The following is a 13630-nucleotide window of genomic DNA, read 5'->3' as shown; positions in this document are numbered from 1 at the left end:
GACGACTCCAAAGGGGAGGAGAAAGATACGGACCCTAAGAGGGGTCGAAACGGCACCGGTTTATCAGATCGGCGTAAACCCTTATAAATACGCTGCCGTTTTGTAATGAATAGGGAATAAGATAAGGCTATTTAGCCGTTAAAATTTCCTATTTCCTATTTTCTATTTTCGTGTTAAAGCGAAATGGAACCTGTGAGAGAATCCCCAGTTGCGGTGAAGCTGAAAGCACTCGAAGCAACACCTGAGAGCTTCAAAGAGTACGGGCAAGTGATCGGCGCATCGGAAGATGGAGAAGAGTACGGTCCACAAGATGCTCAGTTGGATCTCACGAAAGGAATCCCCAGGTAATCCTTGAAGAACAAATTAATTTAATTTCCGTAGTAATAGTTAATATCGAGTAATCTATTGATTTGATTGTGTGCTAATATTGATTGTAGCTTCAGTTACAGGACGTAGAGTTTTGAAAATTCACAATATCTTGGTATCTTGTGATTGAACTCTTCATTTTCTACTTTTTTGTCAATTTAATTATGTCCGTTAGAAATATGACAAAAGACTAAAAGGTTGATATTTTTTTTTTAGTTTAGAATTTTGTATAATCAACTGTTTAACCAAATTATTTCACACAATTCAGTGCTAGAGCAAGAATATATGGGTTTAAATCTTAAAACCTTCCTCATTCGTTTGTTACTGATAGTTAGTCTTCTGAGCTTGCATTGCAACCATTTGGTGACAAGCTTCATCATGTGATTATGCATTCGAATATATATGCATCGAAACACTATCAGGGATTATCTGAGTTTGGTTGTATAATCATAAAATGCTTACAAGGAGTCGGGGTTTTATTTGTGCAGAGAGAATCTAGAAATAATTTGTCAAAATCCATTAGTCGCCAATCAGTTTATAGGCTACACAGTAAGGATGTTGTTTTTATGAATTTGCTGTTGGAGTTAAACTCTCTTTTCCTAAACCTTTGTAAAGACGAATTCAACCACCAATCCTTGTGCCATCGCAGTTACTTCATCCGCATAACCTATAAACGAGTCAAAGAGCCTGTCTGTTGTTGTTAACAATAAAAAACTTTGATATTCAATGAGACGATTGTATAGTCACACTCCATTTACTACATACTTTTTGATCTGCTAGAAATTGCTAATTAAGAGAATATAATTGTATATATAAACAGGTTTTACATAATGAAACTCAAAGACAGGAAACTTGAGTTCTCCACTATCACACATCATGCAAGTGTGACCCAATGTCTTGGATCAGTTGGCGGACAGGAGTGGTATCTAGGAGTTGCTAAATCGTCCATCTTGGATCCGGATGAAATAAAAGGCGGTGCAGTAAACACTGTCGAGCAGTCACACTGTGGCCATTTCTATGTCCCTCCCGCTACTGATGATGTGAGTGTTTTCAGAATTTCAGGTTCCAAGTTTCTTAAACTCAATCGCGGAACATGGCATGCCGGGCCTTTGTTCACAGTAGGCAGTATGGATTTCTACAATCTGGAGCTGAGCAATACAAATGTAAGTTCTGCATTGTTTATTCTCATCTGCCTCAATTCTTAACTACATATGCAAAAATTCATTTGGAGCTTTTTTTTTTTCCCCTAGTTTCATTGATTTGGATTATTCACTTTAACATAAAACTCAAGACTTGCCGGATGAAACATTAAAGTTTGCTTATCGCAAAAAAAGAAAGATAATTTATCAAATAGGCAAGAAGTTTCAGTAGAATGATATCATATGCAGTTTGAAGATACGTATTCCTTGCTAGTACAAGTATAATTTATGATCATAGATGAGACTCGAGAAGCTATTTTTTGGGGGGGGGGGGGCTCAAGCTCAACACCTGTTTAAATATAAGAAGTATTCTTGGATAATCAATCCTCTATATTTTAGTAAATTGCAAGAGTAAATATAAATGGGTGTTTACTGTCTCTGCCTGTGAGAGAATAAAGAAGTAACCCTAAGAATTGAATTGTTTTTTTATGAATATATCCAGACAGTCAATAATTTGTATCTATATATATATATATATATATTTGTATGCTGTATTCAAAAGTCTAATGCTGCAGCTCTCACTTTCCATGTAAAAAGCACGAAGATTTTTGATATGTTTATGCCTGCATATTACTGTGTTACAACAATGATAGGAAAAAGATTTAACTATGGATTGATATTGTACAGGTTGTGGATCACACTACTCACAGTTTTGTTAAAGAAAATGGAGTATTCTTTATAATCGAGGAGTAGCAGCAGAGACATTCATGATATCACGCAATAGCTAGTTTCTCTTTTAAAATATCGAGATTAATATAATAAGTTTGGATTACAGTTACTACTTAAGTTGATATTCGTGTTCAATTTAATTTGTCCAGAAATACTTGAATGATGTATACTGTGAATAGCTTCTTCGTTGAACTTTAGTAATTATTTTTAAATAGATTTAAAATTCAGAATTCGATTTATAATATAGCGTAATTAGATAGAATGTCGCGCTATATTTGAGATTCTTATTTTTTAAATTAAAATTTAGTATGATGAATTTTTTCCAATAATTTATACAGAGTTCTAAACAATTATTTTTGTGTTCCTCCTTTTTACGATATTTTCAGAAGTTCTCAAAAAAAACAAAAAAAAATCTGAAAAAAGGGAATTTATGGCGGGAAAATCGTGCCTAAACTTCAAAAACCTAACATGTTGCTCGACGCGAAAACACTATCGATCTGAACAATTCGTGGGCACTAGGTGCTGAGAGGAAATGGAAGGCAGCGAAGGTGAAGCCGTATTTGATTCTCTTAATCTAAAGCCGCAACTCTTCGTCAACGAAACCCTCAACACCGTCGACGATTTGGTTGACGATGCCTTCAACTTCTACCACCAGTAATTCTCTCTCACACCAAATATTCGTATGCAATTACCTCGCGCCTTTCATTTTCTTCTTAGAATTGAGTTGAATTTGTGTTGGGATTTTCCTGCAGGGAAGCGTCAGCCCTTTTGAAAATCGAGGGTACCGATAGGTCCCAGGATCTAACCGAGGTAAGTTTCGACTATATCCCTCGTGTTTACATTTTCTCCTTTATCCATCCTTAATCTCGGGTAATTAACATCCCAATTTATATTAGACTGTGTTGTAACGAATGGTAAGGTGAATTCGAATTACACCGGGGGATTTGATTTGTTGCTTTCGTCACTTGCCAAGGTTTGTTGTTACAGATGTTTTTTAATTTCACAGGGAGTTACTTATATCCGAAACATGATACAATCAGTTTTGGATAAGCGGCTGGGAATGTGGGAACAGTACTGTCTTCGCCACTGTTTTGCTGTTCCCGAAGGGTTTTCCTTGCTTAAAAGTGTAGGTTTCTATCTGTTGGTTTTTGCATTACTCACTTCTTGATTGGTTTTGTTGCATGGTAATCTTTTACTGCTGCTTCTTGTAATTCTGCTCTCAAGTTTTTTTTTTTTTTTTTTTTTTTTTTTTTTTTTTTTTTATGTTAGTGGCTTTATTGTTCAATATTGTGGTATTGTTGCCGGTTGTTCTGTGTGATTCATTTTAGATTCTTAAGCTCTTACTAGCACACGGTACACTTAGTCATTTTATTAAAAGGTAGAAGCCAAGCCACCCCCTCCCTCCTTCAAACAGAAGTTTTGAGCAACAAAATCCATGAGAAAAAGAATAACTAGGGCTTTCACGGGGTTGACTTGGTACTTCGTCAACCAATCATTAATGTTACTGGATATATATGGCCACTCATTGATAAAAGAATAATTTATTTTTCATATATTTGTATATAGCATAACGTATGAATTATGTTTTCATTGTAATATAATACTATTATATACGTGACTTGCCTACAATTACATCTGCACCTGAGGCGATTTGTGTGGTTTGATTACATTAGCAAAACTATTTTAGGGAAATGGCGAAACCACCTTTTTTTTTCCTTTTTCTTTTAAAAGGAGGACAAGAAATCTTGTATAAGGCTTGAGCTGTAATAACTGGGAAACAAGTAAATGTAAGAAGACTTTGGCTTTAGAGTTTAGTCCCTAAAGCATGGTTTTGGGAGTTGGTGATAAGGTGATTGGTGCTTAGGCTAGTGCTTAAAGGGTAAGTGCTTAAGTTGAATATGGATGTGTTAGTTATGGCATTGTGCTAATCAGAGTAAATAGTCATTTCTAGAGAAAGTTGGCTATTGAATTTAGAAATGAAATTATTTCCATTAACTACTGCATCAACCTGCTTTGTAAGAGGTTTTAATTCTTCTAGGAGTTCATTTTTTGGATTTCCTCAATTTAGTTGTTATTCCATCTTTTTTTCACAGCTCAGCTAGCATTCTAATTTTAGCATAGAAACTTGATTATTCAGGAAAAAGTAACTCTGTTATTGCTTTTTTTTACATTTTCACATATAACACACGTCAAATATATGTTTTCTAGAATGAGTTACCGGATGATGGTTCAACCTGTCAAGATGCCATTTGTGATCCAGATCTCGATGCACAGTTGGCCTTGTTAAGGGAGAAGCTTACTTTGGTAAAAAGAAGTTTCATACTCTGGAACTTGCATTTATTTGGGATAATGCATTCTTTATGTTTTCTGGAGATTCTGTTGTGATAGAATTCAGTATTTAGGCAGGGAAGAAATCTGCTGAGCTTAATTCTGAGCTTCAAGAATTAGAAAGACAGTCTGTTGTAAGCAATCTTTCCACAGGACTTGTTAATAAGGCCTTACAGTTTTATGAACAAAATTCCGTGAACGACATGTTCCAAGGTAGGAAAATAAGTTGTTTATTCACATTTTCTATTATTGATGATTGCTTTGACATCCACTTAATCTGTGTACATAGGTTATCTGAGAATATTGGTTTAATTTGAATTAGTTCAGTTTAGTCCCTATAGCTGTCATTTTAAATAGCCAGTTCAACTACGTACTCGTATCGAAATGTAAATTGCCAATACTGAATCATGTAGTTTGCTATATTTTAGCACTCAGTCACTGACTCATAGTTTGCATGTCTTTTTTTATGACAACAAATTGATCAACCTACAGCCATACAGAAGAGATGCAGAATCGGTTAGCATTAGATTTCTTAAGAAATTGTAATTATATTAAATATAAAACAACTATACTAACTAAGAGTTTATTATTATATTATTTAGAAGTATTGTTATAGTTTCAGTAATTTAGATTTTTTATTCTTTTTAGTATTTTTAAAATTATTAGTATTAGTATTTTATTTTTATTAGAATTAGTATTCCTAATTATATTAGTTTACTATTCTTACTTTAATTCTAATTTGGAAAAGTTACTTAGAAATTATTACAAATAGCTCTCACTTATTGATAGTTCAATTGTTAAATAATAATTTTGAGAGTTTCTCATTTTTATGGTTGTGTGATGCAAGTAAACCTTTAGGTGTGATACTTAAGACTTCTTAGATGTGATGATTAAGAAACCCTAGGTATGATATCTAAATAGAATTCCCTTTCCTCATATTGTCATGTACAAAAATCTTTGTAAATCAACAAAGAATGTTCCCCAACGCAAAGCACTTAAATTAAATTTCTTACTACAATCTATGCTTCTTACTAGTTCTACGGGAAGCTTTTGTAACTGTTAGATGGATTCTTTTATCTGCCATTGTCATCCTGGGAACCCTTGAATGTTTTCTTTGCTATTTAATAAAGTTTCGCAAATAACTACCTTTTTTTTTAACAGAATATTGTTCTTGTTGAAGTATTTAATCTCATTATTTGCTTTCCTCAGAGATGACTCAAACTGCATCAGAACTTCGTGAGAAAATGGAAAAGTTAAAATCCAGACGCTGGAATGATATTGAGCGTGCTAGAATGGAAAGGATTTACAACGCAGACAGAGATACTTTTCTCAAGCATCATGACAAAGGTAACAATTACATTAACTACACGTTTCTGTAGTGGTAAGAGATTAGGGATTCAGTTTTTTATAATAAATATTTTTCCCGCTTTGCAGGTCTCTCGAATTTGAAGTTGGAAGATCTTCAAAAATTTTTGGTTGAGTTAAAGAAGGTTTGAACTATGATCTATTATTTCTGTCTTGCTGTACTGTAGTGTCTTATACTTCTCGTATATATGCAGTATCCTCAATTCTCTCTGGTAATTGTCCCCACTTAAATGATTGTAAACGTGTCATATCTAAAAATTTTCTAAGTTGGCTGTACAAAGAGATATATAAAATTTACTTACAGGTTGAATTTAACTTCGTATTTAGACACTCATTTCATTAAATTAATCAGTTGATATTGTTTACAGCAGTTGCGCAGCTGTAAATGGTTTCTACAAAAGTTTGTAGAACTCTTTTAAAAACTAACATTCCTCTTCTATTTAAACTATTTTACCATGTTTGATTAGAGAAATTTAGGGCAACCTATTTTAGTTTTATCATAGGGTATGTGTGTAGAGTAGTATATGTACTTGTAAATCGGACCTCAAAAGTCAGCATTTCGCTTTGAATTACTAGCGTGTAAAAATGTATAGTGCTTTATCTTTACAATTTAATCAGTGTGTGTGTGTGTATATATATATATGGGAAGTTTAACAAAAACAAGTCTTCAACTTAACAGCATAACTTTTTGTATAAGTTATTTGTATTGTTTTACTCCTCCAGCAATATATAAATATCATCTCATATTTAATGTAGCATCTAGGAGGATCTCTTAGCTTCACTCTATGATGCATAATGTTAAAAGTTGCTATTGATAATCAATACAGTGTGTGTGTGTGTATATAAATATGAATGCTCCACGACTTGAGAAGAATTAACTGATTTATCAGTCTTAATACATAAATTTTAAATTAACAAGTGCATGATAAGTACTAATCATCCAGCCAAGAAGTAATTTATCATTCATTAAACTGCTTGATAGTTCTATCGATACGTCTAAATGATGAGTTTGAGCTGGTAAGCAATTTAGTCTGTTTTTCCATTTAAAAAAAAAAAAAATGAATTACAAATGCCATGGCCTGTTGACCCCCAATGGCATAAAATGCTGTTTAGCGAGCGAGCTTGAGATATGAGGTTCAATCTTCCTTTACAAAATATTTTGAAAAAACAACGATAATGAATTGACCAAAATAACTCTCTTTTCACTATGGTAATAGATTAAACACTTGCAACGAACAAAAATGCAGAGGTACATGATTGAACCATTGTCGACGCACTGCTCATCACATCATCTGCATAGTTGACGCGAACATTCGGGGTTAGAACACTGATTACGAAATAAGCAATCTGATTTAGTTGCACCAAGAAAAACATGCACAAGCAAAGACACTGAAGGGGAATATGTTATTAACACATGTAATATCGTTAACAATCGCACCAGTCCAATAGTCATTCTTTTACATTATGCATTGAATGGACTCTTAAGAAATCTGTAAGAAGAAGAAAATTTTGGAAAAATTACAGTTTCAGTTCATGCGTATCGGTCTTATGCGATTCAAACAGTAGTGTCTGGTAACATTTTTCACTATTTCAGTACCTTGAGGTTTGGTTTTAACATTTTATAACTAATTAATAATTTTTTAAAGAATATTTACATGTAGGTTTTCGGACACGAACAAGTGGGAGTTCAAGGCTAAATAAATTATTATTGGAGAGAAGAAACTAAAAAACTACAAGATGATTGTCTAAAAAACTAATAATTTTAGATAAAATGGTTAAAAAACAAACCACATTATATGGAAATGTCACTGCATAAAATCACAAAATTTAAAATGCTGAAGTAAAAAAACTTATGATTTTATCTTAAAATTTCTGAAGAATTAGGTTATGAAGCACAAAGCTGGGGCCAAATATTCCTGAAAGAAATATGGAAAAAGAAGAATAAGCACCTTTAATATGTCCCCAAACATCCCTTGCAAGGGATTCCTACGTTGCACTCCATAGAACAACTCTGCAATGTCATCTAGCAACTGAAACATAACCTTCATGTTAGAATATACATGCATTGCCAAACTTGCCGGTGAAAATAAAGAAACTAATAGTAGCACGATAAGGATAAAAAATATATATATACTATAGCTAGTAGCCACAGGGACGCAAGAACTATAAACAAGCAGAAAAGAAATTTCCTGTTAGAAAGGATAATTGTGTACCTCGTTAAAAGCAGGTTCCCTGTCTATGCTTGACTTGTAATTTGCCCTCAACATGTTAAAAAGAGGCAAAGCGTCCCTCTCCAACCTGCATCACAATGACTTTCAGTAATAACTACCTATATAATTTTTTGTTAAATTCAACAAAATGGAGGCAGCCCTTTCAAAATTTTGACATGTACACTAGGTTGCTATAGAACACACAAAAAGAATGGGGAATTGAGAGCGGTAGAGATTGAATCAGAAGACATGGAACTGTTTAAGAGTAACGAAGAAAAGTTGTCAAAGTTATAGTTTATTTAAGATTCCAATATCCAGAATGTAAAATAATCTGTGTCCAGAAAAAAAATGCCATATCTAGCTCATTACCCTCATTCCTCGTGCAGGAGAAGGATGGGAAAGATTCCAAAGTTGTCATCTATAGTTTTGTTAGATTCAAATACCAAGGTTGGGAACTTATTGTATGTTATAAAATTTATTCTGTAATGTCCCTTGGAAATGGTGGAAAGGGGGGCAAAACATAAGCATACAATTCTCCATTATTCAAAATTGCCCTCAATACAATATGTTTAGAACGTCTCTCTGCTCAACAATGGAGCAGCAAACTCCGACATTTATAGGGAAGTCAGCATTCATGCCTTGCAGCAAAAATAAGATTTTCTTGCATATAGAATAAACAAATACTGAATCGAAAGAAGAAAGAAAATGCAACTTACGTCTGCAGAAGAAAAGTAATAAATTGGATCAACTCTGATTGAGAAAGCTCCACCTGCTTAGACTCCACTTGTTTCTTCACTTCGTCCATTAGAAAATTAGCTTCTCTCAGATTACCTAGAGATAAATACCTGTCATGGGATACCACATTCATTTTCAGTTTGAACCTTCACAAAAATAATTATGCTGCATATATCTCTACATGGAAAAGAATATTTACAATACATGTCGAACAATTTTTCTATATGCACAAGTATGGAGTTCAATCATCTTGTAAGACCAGATTTACGTAAATAGATGACAGACTTTGTTGTATCATATGCAATTGAAATGACTGTCTCTATTACATCATATATGCATTTTAGTTCACCAATTGTAAGATAATGGGAATGTATGTCAAAAATGCGAGTTCAATATTCTGATTCTTCATCCATCACTATTTAAAAATCCAACAATTTTTAATTTCCACATTGTATGCACCTTAATTTTAGCAGCAGAACCCCATCTTCGTATTTCTTATCCTGAAATCACAATGTTGCAGAATCTCTAATCTCACATAAAACTGTATTAATCAGCGACAAATTAACAAATACATGACGCTGATTTTCTCTAAGCAATTCTGATTCCTTATCCAGTCGTTCATTCAAAAATCTTACCAGAAATCTCCACTGCATATGCACCAAAATTTACATGATGGAATTCCTATTATTTTATTATAAGAAATTATTATATTTTGTATTTATAATATTAATCAGCTTTTAATCTCCATATACATGCAGCCCATTCTCTATTCAGCCTAGTATTTGAAATGCGTGGGACCCGACGCAAGAAATTGGATCCCATGTCTAAACATTCCACCTTTAAATGGGAGTCTACCTATATAAGACCAAAATGAAATGTTAATTACACTTGGATTTAAACTTATGGCAGTGAATTAAGCGTTGCAGTGCCCTGAATCCTGATGAATGTTTAATGATAATGGTAATGCTTCTCAAATAGGGTTCTTCAGCAAGCTTACATTAGAATTGCCCGTGCAATGGCCAAATCATCTTCACCGGGATAGCACTGTGAGTTAAGAAGCATATCAATTAAGCTTATAAGTTATCCTAGGAAAAAAGAACAACTATCTGACAAAGTGGATAGCATGTGGCAATCCATATAATTTAATTATGTTCTCTTTGGAGCATATTCAGAATTTCAAGACTAAGTTACTCTAAGTGCAACTGCTTAGAGATTCAATTTTTTTGGTAGCACTAATAACATAAAGATAAGTAGACGTAACAAAAATGCCCCATCATCCACATGTACAATATGATTTCACTCTGTGTACAATACAACATCACTGGCATACTTTCCAAACAGCAAGAAAATACCAAATATAGGTATACAATCACGTATACATGTCTCTGAAATATGTGGATGCTAACCTTGCTCATAAAATTAATTAGAATAGATGCAAACTTCTTTGGGTTGTTTCCTCTAACAAAATGACGTGATACTCGAGCCATGTCCTACAAACAAACAAAACATTAACTCCATAAGGTATGCAAAGCATGGAATGGACTTTTGGGTTTCACGTAACTCAATAAGTTAGGATAAAATAACCATAACATCAGAAAATTTTTCTGAATCCCTTAAAAATGTAAGCCTCTATAATCACATCAATAATGCAATGGGAACAATATGCTACAGATTCTTCCACTGAAAACCATTCCAAAAATGATATATCGAACATTACATGCTAATAACCATTGTGCAATTTGAAGGTAGATTCTGCAGAAGGTTCAACACAGGCTCAAATCCATAGAAATGATTATGTGGATTCAATTCAAAAGACCTCCTGGCTCAGTTTTGCAAGTGCAAGCCAATACATCAATATATATTCATTTACACATCTTATATGATGTATCCAAGCATTCATTTATTGAGCAATTTTGCATTTTTTTCACCCTACTAATGGGGATCAAGTAAAATATGATGATAATGAATCAAGTTACTTTTTTTTGGTAGGACCTACCAACTCAGGAGATTCAGAATACAAATATTCAGCCAGCATAACATGTAGTTCTGGGGCTCCATTCCTAGGAGCTCCAGACTCCAAGGACCACCTGAAAAGCAAATTTGGAAACATCAGTTAACAAGAATTATTTAGTGCTAAAAAAGATAGTAAAACTATAAAAAGAAGGAAGACTTCTAATCTGCCTCTGGTTTTCATGTTTTCATTCTTATGCCAGCAACCCACTATCCAAAGGTCATAATTTTGTCCATCTTACCAAGCCCAAGACAAACAGGTACGATAATTAGTAGATATAAGAATGAGCTAAAGGTTACATCCACAAACATAAAAATGCATAATATCTTACTTTATAGCAGCTTTTAAGAATGATGAACAGCCCTCCACACGTGTTTTTGCTGCTCCCAGGGCTTCAGAAAGCTCCTGGACATCATCGTCATCACCCAAGTCGCCCAAGTGATGCGGAACAGGTATCTGAGGAAATGTCTTGTAGATTTTCCTGATACGGTCTAACATATGTATTGTAATAACCATAGAGACAAAACCAATGTTAGAAAAACTAAGTTCATGCCCATGAGAATGACAAAAGCAAGAATGATGACAACCTATATTATAAAACCAGCCGGTCATGTTTGCAATGAAGGAACATGAACTTAAGTTACAGGTACCAAAAATTAAATATTTGTCATGAGATAATCATCAAAGACATGAACTAACCAAGGGATTCATCATCATAAGGAATTTTTGCTTTAACAAGTGTCTCCACAAACAAAACAGCAAGCTCCGCCCCACAAGTAATCTGAAAGAATTAATAGACATAACGTCAATGAATGTCACCAAAGGAAGAAGAGAGGCTGAAAGTTTACATTTCACATAGGTTTGGCTTATTAGCATGGTATAAACTTGATAAAGTGAAGGAAATTCAATGAATCAAGTTCAATAGATTGCCTGGTGCAGCCTACAAATTCTATAACTGAAGATTGAAGTCCAGGATGATCACTGTTTGTCGCATGCATTGGATTGTTAAAGATAGATTCCAATGAAGTTGTATCATCTGGATATCTTTTTAAATGAATGTATATGTCTGTGGAGAGCCCAACAATGTAGTCAGAACTAAGAAGGATTTATTTTTCTTTTTAATTTCCAAGAAAGCCAATAGCATGAATAGATAATTGATGCACAAAAGTCTTTGAGTCAATCAATCATCAACATGGCAGGGATCAGATCCATACTAACCAACTTTACGTACTTGTCAATTCTGGTAATATGCCAAGGTTTTTACTACTACAAGTCCATCCAGAGTAAGTTTGCAAGTATAACATTTTATGCAGCTTAAGGGAATTAAACTAGGTTTGCGGTATCTAGTTTGCATCTAATTACTTCATAATCAAACTGCCTCCTAACCTCCAGGATGGTTTAAGCACATAAGATTAACAAACATTCCATAACAAACTAGGAACAAAACAACTAGAAAGAGAATTACCTGGCCATGTTTCAATTGGAGGCATGCACCTGACTGAAGGAGCTCCAAAGCTTCAGAAAATCTCTGAGCAGATGCATAGCTGAGGTAAAGTTTGCATGTGCGTCAGCACAAATGCCTCAAATTGATATTAGAAAGAAACTTTTACATGATTATGGAGATAAAAACAGAATGTATACATATATGAAGTCCACTGCACCACTTAGTTTGCAAGTGTTTGCTCTTCAGGATAAGTTTAGGTACAGGATAATGCGTTTAGGATAAATACACAAGCAATGGTGTCAAACACACAACAAAGTGCTAAGATAGTCAGTGAATGCCAGGTTTGACTTTTAAGCCATCTACATAAGAAAATCCGTTCCCAAAACTTTGAGACGAAAAGAAAAAGCACTGCTCCCTCAACCCAACTCAGAGAAGCTTCCCTTCCAAATACACAAGTAAAACACTTTATTCCACATAGACAAGGAGCAGAATCAGGTAAGACCAAGACAAGCTTATTCAAACATTTAAAATGAAAAAAAAAAAAAAAAACTCAAAATAACAGTGAGTAGAATAATCCAAAATGCAAAATACCGTGCACTGATAGACTTGTACATCTGTTGTGCTCCATAGAAATTACCTTCCTCTACAATTTTCTCTAATTTCTCAATGTGCTGCATTTAACATGAAAAAAAATTATGAAGTCAAATATTTCATTAAAAAAAATCCCACACAGTCTAAGTTAATGCAAACTCTATTCGAATCTTCAATTTCTTAAACGAAAAATCAAAATTTGATCATAGAAGGATAAAATTGTTTGCTCTCCGAGAAAACCAAATTTGCGCTCCGCCTTACTGATAAGATTATCCGTAAAAAAAGAAATGCCCATTCAACTATTTAGCGGAGGTTAAAGTTGATGTTTCGCGGACAATAACAGCATCGAAACGTGAAGAGATCGAAACTTTCGCCTCTAGTTCCGTCGTTTTGTTAGGTACCAAACAATGAAGATAAAGGATGGATCGGAAGTTTTAGAGTCGTACCTCTTGAACAGGAGGCAAAGTAGCTCGTCTAGGTCTCTCTCGCGACATGGTCTGTCGAGCTTGTATGATCGTTTTTCTATCTTTGTTTTTTTCTCTTCGTTTTTTCAGTTCCTTTCGCTGCTTTTTTTTCTTATATGGCAAACGCTGGAAGAAGAAAGCTGCAACAAAACGCACCGTTTTTCTCTCCTTCGTTTGGAGTTGACATAATTTAGATTACATTTTATACTTAAATTAAAATTGTTAAATATTTTTTCAAAGAAATATAT

General features: G+C 33.9%; 3 protein-coding genes across 3 annotated transcripts; 2 read left to right on the top strand and 1 right to left on the bottom strand.

Moving 5' to 3' along the window:
• The first annotated feature begins 183 nt into the window (after positions 1-183).
• LOC148268630 (uncharacterized) lies at positions 184-2464 on the top strand. The gene is made up of 3 exons (XM_088212371.1): positions 184-344; positions 1187-1529; positions 2193-2464. The coding sequence occupies exons 1-3, from the start codon at positions 184-186 to the stop codon at positions 2256-2258; spliced, it is 570 nt and encodes a 189-aa protein (XP_088068497.1). The 3' UTR covers positions 2259-2464.
• A 99-nt stretch (positions 2465-2563) lies between these two features.
• Positions 2564-6249, top strand: MIS12 (minichromosome instability 12 (mis12)-like protein). The gene is made up of 7 exons (XM_022042228.2): positions 2564-2888; positions 2987-3044; positions 3241-3360; positions 4443-4538; positions 4637-4775; positions 5772-5909; positions 5997-6249. The coding sequence occupies exons 1-7, from the start codon at positions 2767-2769 to the stop codon at positions 6056-6058; spliced, it is 735 nt and encodes a 244-aa protein (XP_021897920.1). The 5' UTR covers positions 2564-2766; the 3' UTR covers positions 6059-6249.
• A 693-nt stretch (positions 6250-6942) lies between these two features.
• Positions 6943-13540, bottom strand: LOC110814675 (golgi-to-ER traffic-like protein). Its single transcript, XM_022042223.2, has 12 exons — positions 13365-13540; positions 12919-12998; positions 12349-12427; positions 11583-11664; positions 11215-11374; positions 10869-10959; positions 10279-10362; positions 9870-9916; positions 8854-8982; positions 8141-8225; positions 7877-7957; positions 6943-7219 (listed from the first exon to the last, which is right to left on the bottom strand). The coding sequence occupies exons 1-12, from the start codon at positions 13410-13412 to the stop codon at positions 7211-7213; spliced, it is 975 nt and encodes a 324-aa protein (XP_021897915.1). The 5' UTR covers positions 13413-13540; the 3' UTR covers positions 6943-7210.
• Between the last annotated feature and the right edge of the window lie 90 nt (positions 13541-13630).

This window comes from Carica papaya, chromosome 2, assembly GCF_054855325.1.
Source record: "Carica papaya isolate Zhongbai chromosome 2, ASM5485532v1, whole genome shotgun sequence".
Classification (NCBI taxonomy): Eukaryota; Viridiplantae; Streptophyta; class Magnoliopsida; order Brassicales; family Caricaceae; genus Carica; species Carica papaya.
This window is presented reverse-complemented; position numbering and strand designations above follow the sequence as displayed.